This window comes from Plasmodium coatneyi, chromosome 7, assembly GCF_001680005.1.
Source record: "Plasmodium coatneyi strain Hackeri chromosome 7, complete sequence".
NCBI lineage: Eukaryota > Apicomplexa > Aconoidasida > Haemosporida > Plasmodiidae > Plasmodium > Plasmodium coatneyi.
The window spans coordinates 1,044,516-1,061,783 of NC_033562.1; the positions used below are offsets into that span (position 1 = coordinate 1,044,516).

Genomic DNA, 17,268 nt, shown 5'->3' on the forward strand with positions numbered 1-17,268 from the left:
CCCCTCTTTTGCCATATATAATCCGGGTGAGTGTTCCCACGCAAAGTGCACACGCGGCTACCAAGTTGTGTGCGAGAAGACATTTTCGCCACGTAGATTATACACTCCATCCCACTGCGCGATCGCAAGGAGGCCCATTAGCAGTGGTGGAAAAGAACGAAGCGGTCACGCAAAAATTTGTCAACCTGAATCCTGCCGAAGTTAATCCGTTTGAAGTCGAATCCGTCTGAAGTGAAGAGGGAAAAGGTGGACTCAGCCAAAGTTCACGCCTCATCCGAGCGACCCCAGCGAAAGACATAGAGGTCCGGGGGAAGCGACAAGCGCAGTGGCGAAAAGCGCAGCAAGCAGATCAACCAAGGGGGAAATCACAACGAAAACGTCAAGGGGGAGAAAAAAATGATAAAGAAGTTTGTGTATCACATCGTGGCATACATTATTTTTGCGCTTCATTTAAAAATATTCATTGCTAATGTTTTTTACGAAAAATGGACATGGGACTTGTATCATATCTATTTTTGTGTGGCCACATTTTATGTTAGTTTGCTGACAATTTATGCCATTGCTGTTTTTTGTAATTTGAAAAAGTTAGATTTGAAAAATTATCCTGCTGAAGAAATACAGTCATGTAAAAATAATGGCAACAAGAAAAATATACACCCCTACTCCGCCTTCGAGAGGCTGGATTTGGTGAACATGAACTTCATGAAGCTGCTCTATGGCGCGATCTTTATGGTAATGCTTAAAAATGCTTAAATAGTCTGAAGAAGCGCTATTGAAATACGTGCCAAAAGAACGACCTATTTTATATACAGTTCAACTTTGCACAACCATACATACGCTTGCACACCCAATTTGATTTCCCCTTTTCGAATAGGCCCCGTGGAAAATAATAGCCTTAATCGTATTAGCCGGGACAAATATTCTCGTTTGTTGTAAGTATACACGAGAGGATAAAATGGGCACATAAACCGCAACTCAGCGGAAGTGCTGCACTGTTGTGGCAGTGTGGATATATATATCCCCCCCCCTTTTTCACTTATGTTCCCCTCCCCGCAGTCCTCTTCTCATTCTTCATGGGGAAGAACAAGGAAGACCAAGAATACGCAATTGTAAAAATTTATTTAAAATTTCTCAAGTTCATTTGCAGAGCGGCCTTATGGCTCTTCGGTATTAATGAAATAGAAAGCAACTATCTGTGTGATAAGGACTGGCCAAAAAATATCGTTGCAAATCACGTGTCTGCCCTGGACCCCTTCTACTTTATAAGTGAACATGCATGCAGTTTTGTTGCCAAGAAATCCCTGCGTAAAGACTTCATTGTTGGACTTAGTGTTATATCCTTAAGGTGTGTATTTGTATACAGAGAAAAATCAGAGGATCGAAAAATCGCCTTGGAAAGTATCAAGGAAAGACAGCAGCTCGTAGAAGAGAAAAAAAATAATTTCCCATCTTTTGTTATATTTTCTGAAGGAACCACATCCAATGGGAAGCAAATTATTGAACAAAAGAAAGGGGCCTTTTTTTCTCTCCTCCCCATCACCCCCGTTTTGCTCGTGTACGACTACGACTTTTTTAACCCAGCCTACGACATTTTGCCGTTCACCTGGTGGCTCATCCTGATTGCGTCCAATGTGAGTACCCTTCCGGTGGTGCATTGTAGCAGCGCGTCATAGCGGTCCACCATAGTGGTACACCATAGTGGTACACCATAGTGTTACACCATAGTGGTACTTTCTATGGTCTCACCTTAGCCGCTTCATTTAGGCGCACATTTTCAACCCGCCCGTTTCCTCCCCCCTCGCAGTACCAAAGCATCTCCCTCAAAACGTACTGGTTGCCCAAGGTCTACCCACCAGACAAAAAGAAATTTCCAAAAATGACGGAGGAAGAACGCATAAATCATTTCCATGACGAAGTGTCCAAAATCATGTTCGAAAATATGAAAAAGTACAACCCCAGGGCGCCCCAAAATATAGACGACTATAACGACTGGCCAGGATCGCTACGTATAAAACTGGAGTTTTTTCAAGCCGCCCTGGGGAATATAGCCACCAAGTATTTAATTAAAGAAAAGAATCGAAGTGAAAAAAAATAATTTTACTAAATTAAGACAAGAGAGTTGTGTTGTCCACCCAGCGCGCGTACCACCGCGCGTAACCCCGCGCATACCCCCGGCGTGTCCGATTTTCCAGTTTGTTATGTTCGATCATGAGCGTTTTGAGTGCCATCTTTTACCCGATATAGTGTGCCAGTGACAACAACAGCAATACGGCAATGATAGTAACTTCATCCGTAGCGGCAGCACAAAGCAACAATAGCAGACATAACAAGAACAGGAAGAACAACAGCTGTTACTACTTGCACCTTCATGGCGGCCTTCCGCATGATAGCAATTTGCATGATGATCATCCCTTGGGAAGTCATCCATTTGATAGCCCTCCGCATGGTGTGGCCTGCCTGATGATAGTCATGCGCATATCATCGTCGTCATGTTTTAGTTTTTGTTTTTTAAAAAAAAAAAAAAAAAAAAAGTGAAAAGAAAACCCGTGTTGTGCTCTTCTTGTCATTTTTCCTTTGTGTTTTTTTAGTGATTTAATTCTATTTTAAATACTTAAATTTTAATAAAAATTTGCTTTGCTTTGTTTTTTCCTGCGTCATCCCCCTTCCCCATTTTGGCATTAATTTTTTGTATAATTTTTTTTTCTCACTTTGGTTCTTTTTATATAGTTCATTTTATTCCAGAGAGATAATGGAATAAAATGAGAAGAAAGAATGCTTATTAAAACTTCATAATGGAAAAAAGTTATTTAATTTTTCATTAATTCGAGTAAAATTGTTTTTTAATATTCTTTAATATAGAGAGAGCATATATATATATATATATATTTTTTTTTTCTTTTCTTGTCCCCCATTTTTGCAAAGTTTTGTCTACCCACCGCTTGAGAACCCTCATTGTTAGTATGGGGGCGTCTTTTTTAAGAAACTTCCCTTGTGTGTACAGGTGACTGTGAAATTTGCAACCGTCATTTATGACGAAATGGTATTCTTGGTGAAAAAAAGGCCGCTTCGTTCGATCGCTTCGAACGCGGCCTGGGTTCGCAATGCAACTTTACGTAACTCACGCTTGTATAAATATTTTTTCTTTCTCCTTTTAACCTTTTCGCCTTATAGTGGGATAACCCAACCTGACGTTGTGTGTATTTGCTGCACACTCACCATTTACCTGCACCGTTCAGGTGAAAAGACCCCAGTTACACACATTCATCACAAAAGTGGTTAAAAAAAAAAAAAAACTAGCCAAATTGGCAAAACGATAGTGGCAACCTTTTTGATGTTTTTTATCAGCCATTTGGAAAATCATTACATGGGCAAATGCAACACATGGATCTTGTTTTAATTTTTCTGACTCGTTCATAAAAAAAAAAAATTCGTTTTTTAATTGCTTTAGCTCAATTGTTCAAAAAAAAAAAAAAAAAAATTCTTCTTTTAACGATCAGCCATTTTTGTCACGAATACAAGCGTGCTTTGCAGGGAAAATTCACTGAACTGTTCTCCTATTTCTGTGTTCGCTTGGTTCATTTTGCGCAATTTGCATAATTTCCATAATTTCCAGTTTCCTTTGACTTGGCCGCGAATTAAACCAAGGCTATTATATGACACACATTCGCGTCAAATATACGCTCTACAAAGTTGCCCTTTTTTCCGAAATGGAATTTCCCGCATTTACCTGCTAATTCGCTTGCACAATTAAGACATGCGCGCACACGCGGGTACCCACTGACCCTTTAACAACTGCTTGCACCATCGTGTTATGAAAAAAAAAGAAAGGGAAAAGGGACAATTCGTCAGAAGGAACATGCGCAAAAAAATTAATTTTGCCCAATTTTTTTTAACACAACGTGAACATTCATAAATAGGCCTTACTCACCCCTGCAAAATGCTTACACAATTCCGAACAATTTCACTTTACATTGCTTTGTCGCCACCAGCAACGGTCAGTTACACCCCTACATCGTTTTCGTAACATTGGCTTTGTCCCAAAAAAGAAAAAAAAAAAATGTTCATTTTTGTGCCATTTCGTTTTTTTTCTCACCGCACGTGATTCACCAACCCGACATGCAACTCGCTGTGTGTAGTACACTTGTGGGGAAAATGTCACCATTTGCCCGCACAAATGAAAGCCTATATCTTACCCATTAACTTTTTATAATCTAGCAGTTTTGTTAATTTTAATTTCCCTGATAAACTAATTAGCGGAAATTTTCCTCACCAATTTGTGCGAATATCTCCTTAATTTATTTGACTTTTTTAGCGCGGAACATTTCGTGGCGCAAGTAGGAAATTAGCACACCCCCGTGGTAAATATACACGACATGTGTACCTTCTATGTGCGTTGGTTTTGTTGCCAACTCCACGATGACCAATTAATTCATGTGCATCACACTTGCAGAATTTTCACGAATTGTAATTTTACTTCAATTAGGAGTATGTCCTGTTAGCGGCCATGAACTGATGGTGTGTTAACTGCTCGGTGTTGATAGAACACCAGAAAGGAAGTCCATTTTTATTATGCACTTTTTTTTCTTTTTACTCATATTATAGCACTTTATTTCTGTCAGCGGGGAATGAAATGCCCCTCTATGCGGCAAATATACATGTGGGTAGAATCTAACCCAGGCAGTGTGTATACTGGAGGAGGACTGTTTTCTACACGCCATCACTTTTCCAGTTGAGTGAAGCGAGCTGCACTCGTCCGTTTCTTTTCCACTTTTACAAAAAAATGACAAAGGCATTATTACTCTCCCTAGTGCACAATGCCAGCACCCAGCTGAGTAACGAAATCGTGGCACTGAATGACGACATCCTATTTTTACAAAATGAGTTAAGTGTGAGTAAGAACAAGCACTATTCCGATCTGGTGAAAAGAAAAACAGAAACAACAACCAAGGAACAGAACCTAAAACAATTAAGTGCCTTCTTAACAAAATACGTAATGTTCTTGTTGGATAAAAGGGAAGGCAATGCACCATCCGGTTGTTATTACTCTCATGTGATGAGCAGAAATGACGGAATTGCAAGTTTGGTGGAAGGCATGGACAAGGCGGACACAAGCAATGAACACATTGCAGCCGAACGTTTGAAAGATTTGTACCAGAAGAAAAGTGTACTCGAGGATATACTGCATTTGCTACAGATAAGTGAGGTAGAAAAGTTAAGTGATAACAAATCGCAAGATATATTTTCCGACTTGATGTTTCAGCTGAAGAGTTCGATCCTCGGGGGAGCAGAACATTTGTTCAGTAGGATGCAGAACATTGGGGAAGGGGCTAAGTTTCTGTCTGGCAAAGCGAATAACAATGGTAGTGATAATAATAGTGATGATGATAATGATGATGATGGGAATGCTGCGCGAGGGGACCGCTCTTCCACCGCGGCATCGGTAGGGTCAGGAATAAACTCCAGCTTCGAAGAGGTGAGCGATTTGGAGGAAGCAAGAGGCTCATCAAATGCCCACGCCGATGGCACACTGAGGGGAGGAAGCCCTGTTAAAAGTCCCTCACTAAATAGACACATCTCAGAAAAGGGAAGCCCCCTAAAGTGTAAGTCCCACACGGAGGAGAAACTCCTTCCAAAGAGTGGCTCTCTCACAAGTCCATTTTTAAAAAAAAAGCAAAATCGCAGGAGCAGAAATAATCGGGGCCACTCCTCCCTGGAAAAGTTCAATGTGATGAGAAAATGTTTTAGCAACACGGAGGGGGCTTCCACGTCGTTCCTCTTTGATCGTGATAGGAAGATGAACGAAGGAGCAGCAGACATACCAACCCGGAGCAGCACAAATGAAAAAAGTAAAATTCCCATTTGGGGGAAATCCTCCCATGAAGAATCAGTCCATCTGAAGAATAAACATACAAACGTGGCAGTCCTGAAAGAGCACATCGAAAAAGGTAGTCCCAAAATTTCAGTTAAGCCTATCCCCCCGTCGATAAATAAAACTCGCAAAAATGTGTGCACAAGGAAGGGGAACAATCGACCGAATGGTGAGCCATGGGAAGAACGTGATCAATCTGGTTCGTTTGATTCGCTCTCTTCATCTTCCTCTTCCGATGCGTCAGAATCGAGAGGACCTGGGGGGGAGAGAACCCGATCGGGCAGTCAGATGGGGAGGAAAAAGTACCTTATCAGAATAAACAGAAAGGGGCATGGCAGTTTTGAAGTTAAAAAGGAGGGAGCAAACTCGTCCGGTCGTGTCTACGATTTTGAGGTGATTTATGAGGGCGTCGATGGAGTGGCCGATAGAATGGATGCCGCTTCACCCCAACGGAGGACGCACAAACAGTTGGTGCATTTTTCATTTTTGAGGAGGGGGGGAAAAGTATGTGGCGTGGAAAAGTTACACATTGGGGAAATTGACTTGGTGAGGAGTTTCCCCTTCGGGAGTACCACAAAGGGTGGACCTCCCAATGAAGATGTGGATGGTGTATCGGCAGGGGTTCAGCTTGTGCCGCGGCGAAGAAACGAACGTACGAAGAAGGAGGCACATAAACGAATCAATCTGCTGGAAGAGAATTTAAAAAATTTAAAGGAGGAAAATTTCAGGAAGAAGTACGAGCTGACGAGAATAATAGACGACATGAAAAAAAAAAAAATGAAAAATATTGTGACGAACGATGAGGCCATGTACGATGTAGAGGCAGAGTCCTACAACATGGAGTTTGTAGAAACGAATCGACTACGAGGACTGTACATCCACATGCTAGACAAGCAGAGCCAATTAGAGAAAGACAGGAATTTCTACAAAAATGAACTCGAAAAATTGCAAGAAGATATGAAAAACAACACAGCTCCGTTGGCAGAATTTCTGAGAGAAGAGAAGGAGAAATTCCTACAAAGAGAAAAAGAATTCTACAACAGGGAGAAGAAATATTTCCAAGTAAAGAATAAACTGAGGAAAAAAATTATTCACCTTCAGAGCGAGTTGGAGATAGCCGAAGGGAAATTGAACAAAGAGAGGGAAGAGAATAAAATCTTGAAAAGTACCATCACGGAAAATCTCTCCATTATAGAAAAAAAGGATAATGAGAGAAGAAACTCAGAACAGGAAAATGAATCCAAAATGAGAATTTTAAATACAGAGCTGCAGGAACTTATGGACACCGTGGTTGTAGAGAAAAAAGAAAAAAATAAATTGCAGGAAGAAATCTCTCTCATCAGGAAAGACATGGCTTTTGATAATTTCAAAAAAGTTGTACTAGGAAAAATAACCAAAACGAACGGTGACATAAAATATCTGGCGGAGATCCTAGAATTGTTAACGAAGGAGTTGGAGAATAAAATATCCAAGGAGAGTTCCAATGAAAAACATCTGCGCGAACTGAAGGAGGAATGCACGAAGAAAGCGCAACTGTTAAGCAGTGCGGAGGATAAAATGAAGCAGGATAAGAAAAAAATGAGGAAAATGAGGGAGGAGATATTCTACCTGCATGAGAAGAATAGGAACCTGTTGGACAGCGTCAAGTGTATGGTTGCCCAGGGTGTTGGTGGATTTTCTAACGGTAACGAGGTTATCACCGCAGACGGGGGGACGTCCTCCCGAGAGGATGGATACTATTGCTCTTCAGACGAACGAGGCGGAGTAGTAGTGCATCCCCCACGGGAAAACACACAGATTGCCCAATCGGATGACATCCATAAGAGGAACAGAAAAGGGAAGACGGGGCGCAGGCTAACCTCAGCCAAAAGACGATTCAGCAAAAATGAGGGAAGCTTCACCAGCTTCTCAGACAACAGTTCGCTATTTCTGTGCCACGACATGGACACCAAGCGGGGGTATTCATCCGACGAACTGACAACTGGCCCGGCAGACCCAACGTACGTGTGCCGAGGATTAATTCGCCACAGCTTGAAGTGACGCCATGATATTAGCTGGAGTGGTATTAATGTGCAATCGTTTGGCTAGCTGCGGTGGTTATTATGAGTTTCCCCCTCGGACGGTTTGTCCCTTTTCAACGTTGTTGTGTCTGCTTTCAATACCAGTGTGTGCACTGTTAACGCCGCACGGAAGGACGCGGTCTTTTGGGCACTAGCTAAAAGGCGTGCACGTATATGTACCCCTTTTCTCATTAATTTTTTTTTTTTTTTTTTTTTTTTTTTTTTTTTTGAAACATATTTCGGTGAAAATGATCTGACTTGTTCATATTTTTTGAAAACGTCACCCATTGGTGAAGTTTGCCGATTTGGCGACTGCACATATACGGATACTTTTGATGTGCTTTGAAAAGTCCTTATTCACGATGGGTGTAACTGCGAGGTTACTATGAGCATGCGCATGCACTTGTTCGTGTGAAGGTTAATAATGTCCCTCTCCCCGATGTGCCAAATGTTTTTCAATTGGGGGGAAGTTAGCTAGCTGTTGCCAGTTCGCAGTTGGGGTGGTGCACACGTTGGGAAAAAAAAATTCCTACGATAGAGAGCCGTATAGCAGAAACGTGAGTAGACCCTTGGGAAGGTAAAACAAAGAACACCACTTTGGAAGAAGCGTAAAAACATCAAACACGTTTTCCCATGTGTACCGAAAGGAGTGCAGAAATATGCCCGAGCTGTGATACGTGATATTGCTAATTTTTTTAAAAAAGTAGCTATTCAAATCTGCTTCGTTGTATGTGTCATTCAAGTCGATCTTTTCGTCGTAGAGCCAATGGAAGGATGTGTTTAGGAATGGGATGAGAGGAAAGTGGGTGTATTTTTCGAGGTTCTCTTTCTTGTCTGGGTTGCGCTTGGCGGGCCGTGCGGAGCTTAGCTCATCACATGTGCCAATGTCTGTTCCATTTGTGTCCTGGCTATGTGTGGCTCCTTCCCCCAGTTGCTCCCCCTCGTTAAAATGCAAATACACCGATTTGTCCATGTACTCCTTAGCGAAATTGTCATTATACTGAGCGTCGTTCGATATTGGAAAGGAAAGGCTTTTCAGGTGGGCCCTTATCTGGTGAGTCCTTCCGGTTATGGGTTGACACAAAACGAGTGACTCCTTCAACTCGGGGTTATACGCCAGGAACATAAACCGAGTGATGCTTGGTTTGAGGCAGTACTCCTCTGCGATTTGGTGGTTCTTCTGTGTGTACTTTGTAAAAACGTACTTTAGGAGCTTTTTATTTTCGCAGTACATGTATCCGAAGTCGACCACGAAGTGTTGTCGGAGGGGGTCATCCTCCTCACCACCACAGCGGCTACTATTACAGCGCCTTCCGTCTACGTTACGGACGCTTCCCCCTTCTGCACCTCCCAATTCGAATTTGTCCACATCGAATTCATCCAGCAGGTAGTTCCTCTTATCACGCACGATGGAGGACAAGGTATCCATGTCGTCCTCCCCGCTGAGGGCCCCCTCCTCACAGTACCTATTTCTGTGCAGGAAAATGTCGTTTTTAAACGAGTTTCCGTCATTAAATGGGAGAGGCGAATCGTCCTTACCGACGGAACAGTATTCTTCTACTAACTCGTTCAAGGTTTTGTTCTCCAAATCGTTAATCACCTTTTTCTGATCCATGAGTTTCCTAATGAGAGTACGGAAGTCTCCTTCCACTCTTGTAATGTAGGACTTTTTTATGCTATTATTTGATATGTTCTGTGAGAAGAAGGTGGAAAAGTTTTTATTCTTTCCAAATAGGACAATGCCTGAAGTTAGCTTGTCCAGTCTGTGTAGTGTGTAAATGTAGGAGTCGTCCTTTTCCTGTTTGTCTTTGCTTACGTTGTTCATAGACTTGCGTTGTTTTACCCTGCGTTGCACGTTCTCCGATGTGGGTGGTACAGGTGGTTTTGCCGATTCGTCTGCGTTGGACTTTTCTTCCTTCTGCCTGTTCCTCTCTTTATCGGAGGCGATGCTACCAGGTGGCACGCTTCCTACTTCGTCCAATGATTGTATGGCCTCGTTTAGCAGCTTAATTTTCCCCTTCTCCTCAGTTAAATCTCCCTGGTTGGTGAGATAATCATCCCCATTGGTATTGTCGCCTTTTAAATTTGTGGCTACTTTTTTAAAATTTTTGCCTGACTCGTTTAGGCAGTTATTATCATCTGGAAACGTTTCTCCTTGTTTTCTCTTCTTCGCGTTTTCTGCCACGTTATCTGCGCGCTCCTCAGGGGTGTGTTCTCCAATTTGGCTATTCCCAAGGTCTGCCTCATTGTCACCATTGTGTTCCTTCCCTTGTTGGGGTTGTTCATCCTGAGGGGAAGGGGATCCCACCCCGGGAATGTCCTTAAACGTGGCTTTCTTATAATTGAAGCTGATTTTTATGACGTCCCCTTCGTTCCCATCTGCGTGGCTATCTTTCCCATTTGTCAGTGCGGAGTTGTCCTCCCGATCTGATTGTCCCTTCCGTAAATTCGCGCTGATATAGTTTTGCAGAATTCTCAGGAGGGAGTTATACTGGTAGAAGCCAACCGGGTGGGTAGGCATACTAGCTGACTTGTACACGCAAATAAAATTCTGATCTTCATAAAGAATTATTATTTTGTTACATATGACTGGCTTCTCGAAGAGTAGAAGTTTATGTTGGATTAGGTCGTTGCTTTGCAGGAGGTAATCACAAGACACATTTTCCTTATTCACCTTTATGTACCCTTTTCTTATAGATTCCTTTATGTAACTCAAATCGTAAGCGCAAAATTCGGAAGTCAAAACATCTGCAATTCTTTTCCCAATCCATCGTTTCTTCGTGTAGAGCTTATACGTATACACATAGGGACTAACAAAACGTAACTTATTTTTTGTAAAATATTTTGGCTCGAAGTTGCTATCTACAACATTCAGTCCACTCGTGTTCGGAATAACAATTCTCATCACTTTAAATGAGTAGGCTAGTTTTATTAGTATCAGGGGAAGAAGCCCATGCAGGCGCATTATACGGTTCCGCTTTGTTGTGGTGTTTTTTTTGGGGGGCTCCACTTTGTTGCCACTGCGATGGTGGGTTGTACGTAATAGGTAGACCGCCTCTCCGCAGGGGGAGTGTCCCTACAGTGGGAAGGAGCAGTAGTTCTTACTCCGCTACGACGTCAAAAATGGAACGAAGAACGCTGCATTTGGCGGGCGCCTTGGTGGAAGGTGACACGTGTTTTTTTACAAATTGGTGAGAGCAGGCACGCTGCACTGGAGGTTCCCCTTTTTTATGTTCGTTGTGTAAATTCGCAGCGGTGCGGAAAAGGCCTACATGCGCAAGTACATACACCTTCATACAAATTAGGCACGTTAAACAGAAACAACTTCAAATTATTTTCGCGAAAGAGTTCATTTTGGATACTTCTTTGATCCCGGGTCAAGCTCCATCCTCCATTCAGAGGCACCGTTTCAACCTAGTTGTGGATTTGACTTCCTCTGATCTTTGCTGCAGGTTCATAGAGGCACCTTTTAAAAAACGACCTTTTTTTTTTTTTTTTTTTTTTTGCATCCCCTATGGGTAAGTCAGGCGGTGGGGAAGAAGAACCTTTTTCTTTTTTTGAATGAGGGAAATGGTGAGAGAATGGCACGTAACATTTATTACAATCAGGAGTGTAACTGATGCTACCCTCCGCGCAAATCGCAGCGGGGTCTTGTGTGCTTCCCCCCCAAAAAATAATGGATAATGATTAGGGCCGCTTTGCTAATTCTTCTCTTCCGATCTTGCCTGAGATGCTTCCAGCTGAAAAGTACTGTTTCAAATTATGAGCATCTTTGGAACGTTTTTTTTCCCAGCGTAAGGGGAAGGAGTGCCTACGTTAGGGGTCTTCAGCCGGTAAGATGTATCCCCCCAAGGAGGGCGGCAAATAAAGCACACACGAAGCGATGCAGAGGACACGCCACAGGTGAAGTGCAATTTACACGTGGAGACGTGCACGCCATCCTAAATAACCAGCTGCAATATGTCACGAAACAAATCCTGCAAGACGAAAATGTGAACCTACCCAAGCACTGCCTCCTTGAAGACAACAAAATTTTCGACGAGTATGAATACCAATCAAGTGTGATTCTATTTTTGGAGCATTCTTTAGGGAAAGGAAAAGATGTACGCAGTGAGGTCCTCCGAATTTTTGAGGAAGCAGATGCAGAGCTAATTGACTCTCTACACATATCCCCCAATGGGATACTAAACATTCGTGTTGATGATGCGTTCGTGTTGCGGGAGTTTTTGCGGTTTTACAGGGATGGGGAAGTCCACATGGGGACAACTCCAGTGAGGGGTGACACAAGTAATAGTCCCCCCAAAACGGAGAATCCACAAAGCAAAGAAAAGTCAACTGTTTTGCTAGACTTCTGTGGAGTTAACATGGCGAAGAATATGCACATGGGACACCTCAAGTCGCTCCTTCTTGGAAGTGCACTGAGTAATATTTTCCGTTCCTTGAATTATTCTGTGAAGTGTAGAAGCCATATAGGAGACTGGAACATGAATCTCGCAATAGTCTTAAGTTTCTTTATTATGTTTCCCGATGAGGTAATATCGGGGGGGAAGTTAAATGGGAGAAAAGCGCTTATAAACGGTGGAGCTGGTAAAGGTGACACGGTGGAGTCATACAAAGGGTTTACAACGCCCTGTGTAGCCAGCGGTAAGATGAATAAACACGCAGGTGTGGAGCACCCCATGAGGACAGATTCTACACAACCTGTAGTAGAGGAACAGTCACAAAACCCCTTGGAGGAAGAAATGTGCATGAACTTGCTGAGCAGCTTGAAGGAGGAAAACTTTAAAAAAGGTTATGAACAGTTGGACCCATCTAAATGGGAAAATATAAATTTGCATAACATTGAATTTGCATACAAAATGGGGAAGAAGCTTTTTACCACGTCGGATGTTTTTAAAAGGATCAGTAAGAATAGCTTACGCATGATGTATCAGAAGGATGAAAAGATGATTGCCTTGTGGGATAACATTTGCAGGAATAGCAAGAGAGTAAGCAAGCAGCTTCGTTGGGCATGTCACAGAAGTGCCATACCATCGGTTACTACAATATGCAATATATATATTTTTTTTTTGTCCCTTCCCCAGGCGAACAAAGAAATTTTGGATAAACTGAAAATCAGGAAGTTGGTAGACAAGGGGGAGAGTTTCTACGTAAAGTTCGTGCCGACCATATTGCGGAGACTGGAAAACGCCAATGTGGTTTTTCAGTTGGGGGGAAAGTCATGCCTTTTGTTGAAGAGCAAGGGATGGGGGGTCACCAACATGAACTCTGTTAGTGGTAACAACGTTAGTGGTAATAACGTTAGTGGTGATAACGTTAGTGGTAATAACGTTAGTGGTGATAACGTTAGTGGTAATAACGTTAGTGGTGATAACGTTAGTGGTAATAACGTTAGTGGTAACCCCATCACTGGTGGGTGGACTGCAAACCGGAGGAAGGACACCCACGTACTGAGCAGCCACGAGGACCACTACGACGTGATGCAGATGACGCAAGAACTTCTCGAGCAGATCAGAAAGAACGACGTCGATGAATTAAAGAAGAACTTCACCTTACTGACGCTGCAGAACGATGTGGCCTTCACCTACGCGGCCATTGACTTAGCCGCAATACACTATCGAGTGGTATATGAAAAGGCCAACAAAATAATTTACGTGGTGGATGAAAATCAGAGGAAGCATTTTATGCAAATTTTTTCTATAGCCAAATTTGCACATATTCTCCCAGACGATGTGGAATGTATATGTCTGAATTACGGTTTTGTCCTCAACTCGGAAAACAGAAAAATGAAAACAAAAGATTTGTGTAAAGAAAATATTTCCGTTAAGGACATGCTGGAAAATATCAAGTCAGCTAATCCAAATGCGCATTACAAAAATGAACAAACAAATTTGAACAAAATGCACAAAGAAGGCTTCCTCTTGTCCTCCCTCATTTATTCCTACTTGTCTGTAAAAAATTATAAAAGAAATATAATAACAAACATCCTGAACAATTATCACGTGGAGTACCTTTTCATAATTAATTGTTACAAGGAAGTGTCTCCCATTTTGGGGAAAGTAAATGAAAGCGATTATTCCTCCCTTTTGGGAATGAGAAAAAACCTTCTGATTGAAAATAATTTAAAAAAGTTGATGCTGCACATTTTGCATTTTAACCATGTCACGCAGGAGGTGACTCACACCTACAGCGTAGACAGATTGTGCTCCTTCCTGTTCACGCTGTCTCAGAAAATGCAGCCCCTATTGCAGAGCAACTTTGTGAAGAAGTTTATTCCACATTTGGAAAGTACCAGCGTTCATACTTTTTTGAGCATGTTAAATTGTTTGAGGAAGGGGGAGGTGCAGCACCAGGTCAAGAGTGCAGCAACAATAGCACAAAAGAGAACGAAAAACATCATCGATAAAATGACCCAGACGGAACTTTTTCTTCTCATCAAGAATAGCGGCCTGCTCGACCTACGTGAAGACAAAAATTTACCTGAACAGTCAGACAAAATCGAAACGTTCATTTTTAACCGAATTTTTGAAGTACTCATTATGCAGGCATACCTCACCCTCGTGGGAACAACATTCAGCATGCTAAATTTGCAACTCGTGAAAACTGGCTGACGTGATTGGGGGCCGGGGGATGCGGATTTGTAGGAGGTGCCTACCTACACGTCAACTCTTTTTGTATGCACACACCGAAAGGGGGCCTTTTTGAGAATTCCCTTCCCACCAGGCCAGTTTTTCCCTACAGATATGTTAAACGTTTAAAGCTTTTATTAATTGCCTCCACGAGCTTGCACCATTTTGGCAAAGTGGAATTAAATTGAATTTTCCACAATTTACAAAAAAAAAAAAAAACGTGAACACGATATTCACTGGAATAAGTGCGCAATCAAATGGGTTAGCATTTGCGACGACATGCAAGAGTAGCAACACCAAAACAAAAACGAAAACAAAAACAAATGCTGTGAGGAAAAAAAAGATCACACAACATATGCTTGGGCATGTAGGTCAGCACGCGGGTGTTGAATGGGTGATACTAACTGGTATGGTATATATAGTGAGGAAAAAAAAAAAATCCAATTAAAGAAAGAAAAGCTACATTGTAAAAGGTTGTACATTTGGGAAGGAAGAGGATCTTGAAAAGGGGGGCGATCTTTTTACAAATACCATCATTTTAAACTTCGAATGGAGAGGAAGATTTCTTTCTTCCCCCACCCGCGGGGAAAATTAATGCATGTGAGTGTGCAAGCCATGAGGTGTAACACACATGCATTAATTTCCCCCTTGCAGTGCCCTGCAACTTTTGTTCACGCGTGTAGAATAGAGGCTCGATTTTTTTTTTTTTTTTTATTTTCTCTGTTGGTCTATGTGACCCTTCAAAATTCAACATTAGATAATTATAAAAATCATAAAAAAGACAAATATTTAAAATACATTTACTAATTTTGGTTTGTTAAAATTTAATTGCCCCTTTTTACCGTGCCCTTTGGAGAAACTTTAGGGATGGCCTTCACGGGTGGCGGCATGATATCGAGGTGCTTGCGCTTGCCTGAGGAGCGGACGGGGGAAAAAGTGAAAATGTTGAAGATGGGACAAGAATGCACAGACACGCAGACATGCACTGTTCCATTGTATGTCCTATTTGTGCCAGAGTAACAAAATTAATGAAAAAAAATGCACAACGGACGCTCCTTTTTTGCCACATGTAGGCAACATCGAGTCGTATGGATCAACACAATTTGTCACTTCTTTACGCGTCATCACATGCACTTGGTTCCGCTTTGCTGCGCTTTTTTTTTTTTTTTTTTTTTTTCAACACTTGCTAACCTATGTGGGAATCAAGAGCAGAGAGTCTCTTGCTCTCACGCCGTTCATATTCTTCTTTCGCTGACTTCTGCCTGTCCATAGTTCTGCTGGGACCTTTTGGTGCGTCCGCCTTAGACTGTGTGCATCCCATTTCTGAAAGGAAAAGTCAACATGCAGTTATGTGGTATAGGACGCATTGTTCAAGCACATCACAGGTAAGTTATGGAAACAAATTAATTCTGTGACGTGTTGCCTTTTTTTAATTTTTTTTCCTATGAACATATGTTAATAATATTTGCACACGGCAACATTGTCAACAAAATAAGCAGCTGTACTTGTGAACGGATTATACAAAATGCCCGAAGGTGTGTTTGAAGCGATGCTTTATGACTGGGGTGGATTCTCCTTGCCTGGAAAAAAAAAAAAACAGAAAAAAGGGGAAATTTTAAAATACTCTTTGCACTCAATTGGGGAAGGGACGGGGTGCACTGTGACAGATGCGTGCATCGGAAAAATGGTTCCGTTTGCTCTGCCACAAGTGCACGATCATGCTTCTGTTGCTGGCGCTGGAACTGTTGCCGCTTTCCTGCTAACCAGTTGCTCGCTCTGCTCTTTTGGTCGGCTTCCTCTGGTGCTGTTTGAAGGCGACTGCCAAAGGCCCGTGGGGGAAACTCTGGCTTACGCAGCGGCATAGATATTTATCTATATACGTGCGTGTGTATATTCCCACATGTGTATGGGCCCACGTGTACATGCCCATGTGTGCACGCGTGTGTGAAGGTACAAGAATAAACACATCAGCGCACGCACATGCTCCTATGTTAATGGCGTCGCCGCGAAGTACGCCTCACGTTAGCCGGTTAACAGGTTAACAGGTTAACACATGAATTTGCACAAGGAAGGTCTCTTTATGAAATAAAAATATTGGGACTAGTACACGCTATATGGGATGCTTTTTACTTTCTTTTTTTTAATTCCATTTCACGCAAAATTTTTTACATAATTATTCTCTTCTCTCACACATTTTTTTTTTTTTTTTTTTTCTTCAAAGGACAAATTTGGTGCACATGTTGGGTTGTCGTTTGGGGGTCAATTTGGTCAATTCTGTTAATTTTGGTCAAACAGGTTAACTTTGGGTTATTTTCGATTGATCTTTGTTCTTTTTGCTGTTTCGTGTAAATTCTGATTATTTTTAATTATTTCGTGATCACTTTGCGATTATTTTTGCGGTCACTTTTTGATCACTTTGTGGCCATTTTGTGATTTAAATTTTGGCTAATTTTTGGCAACCTTTTACAACTTTGCGGCTGCCTTTTTTTTTAGCGCCAGAAAAAAAGAGCTAGTCCTTTTTTTTTTTTTTTTTTTTTTTCTCCTACACCTGTTTCGGCGTCTCTTCCATTTGTTTGTAACTTTTGTACCTTTCTTTAAACATTCCCTTTTTACTTCTACATTTCCCTTTTCCTGTTGTTGCCCCTTTTATTAATCAAAATTGTTTTTCTCCACGTAACGCAGATTTAACCGATTTTTCTGTTTTTTTAGT

General features: G+C 41.8%; 5 protein-coding genes across 5 annotated transcripts; 3 read left to right on the forward strand and 2 right to left on the reverse strand.

Moving 5' to 3' along the window:
• Positions 1–396: 396 nt before the first annotated feature.
• Positions 397–2,095, forward strand: PCOAH_00017790 (Phospholipid or glycerol acyltransferase; the record flags this gene model as incomplete). Its single annotated transcript, XM_020058588.1, has 4 exons — positions 397–732; positions 875–932; positions 1,057–1,631; positions 1,805–2,095. The coding sequence occupies 4 exons, from the start codon at positions 397–399 to the stop codon at positions 2,093–2,095; spliced, it is 1,260 nt and encodes a 419-aa protein (XP_019914146.1).
• A 2,685-nt stretch (positions 2,096–4,780) lies between these two features.
• On the forward strand, positions 4,781–7,909 carry PCOAH_00017800 (Uncharacterized protein; the record flags this gene model as incomplete). Its single annotated transcript, XM_020058589.1, has 1 exon — positions 4,781–7,909. One exon carries the CDS (start codon positions 4,781–4,783, stop codon positions 7,907–7,909), a length of 3,129 nt encoding a protein of 1,042 aa, XP_019914038.1.
• A 549-nt stretch (positions 7,910–8,458) lies between these two features.
• Positions 8,459–10,894, reverse strand: PCOAH_00017810 (Pseudouridylate synthase; the record flags this gene model as incomplete). Its single annotated transcript, XM_020058590.1, has 1 exon — positions 8,459–10,894. One exon carries the CDS (start codon positions 10,892–10,894, stop codon positions 8,459–8,461), a length of 2,436 nt encoding a protein of 811 aa, XP_019914147.1.
• Positions 10,895–11,612: 718 nt separating this feature from the next.
• Positions 11,613–14,540, forward strand: PCOAH_00017820 (Arginyl-tRNA synthetase; the record flags this gene model as incomplete). The annotated part of the gene is made up of 2 exons (XM_020058591.1): positions 11,613–12,917; positions 13,014–14,540. 2 exons carry the CDS (start codon positions 11,613–11,615, stop codon positions 14,538–14,540), a joined length of 2,832 nt encoding a protein of 943 aa, XP_019914254.1.
• An 842-nt stretch (positions 14,541–15,382) lies between these two features.
• Positions 15,383–15,879, reverse strand: PCOAH_00017830 (Uncharacterized protein; the record flags this gene model as incomplete). The annotated part of the gene is made up of 2 exons (XM_020058592.1): positions 15,383–15,471; positions 15,750–15,879. The coding sequence occupies 2 exons, from the start codon at positions 15,877–15,879 to the stop codon at positions 15,383–15,385; spliced, it is 219 nt and encodes a 72-aa protein (XP_019913974.1).
• Positions 15,880–17,268: the final 1,389 nt, after the last annotated feature.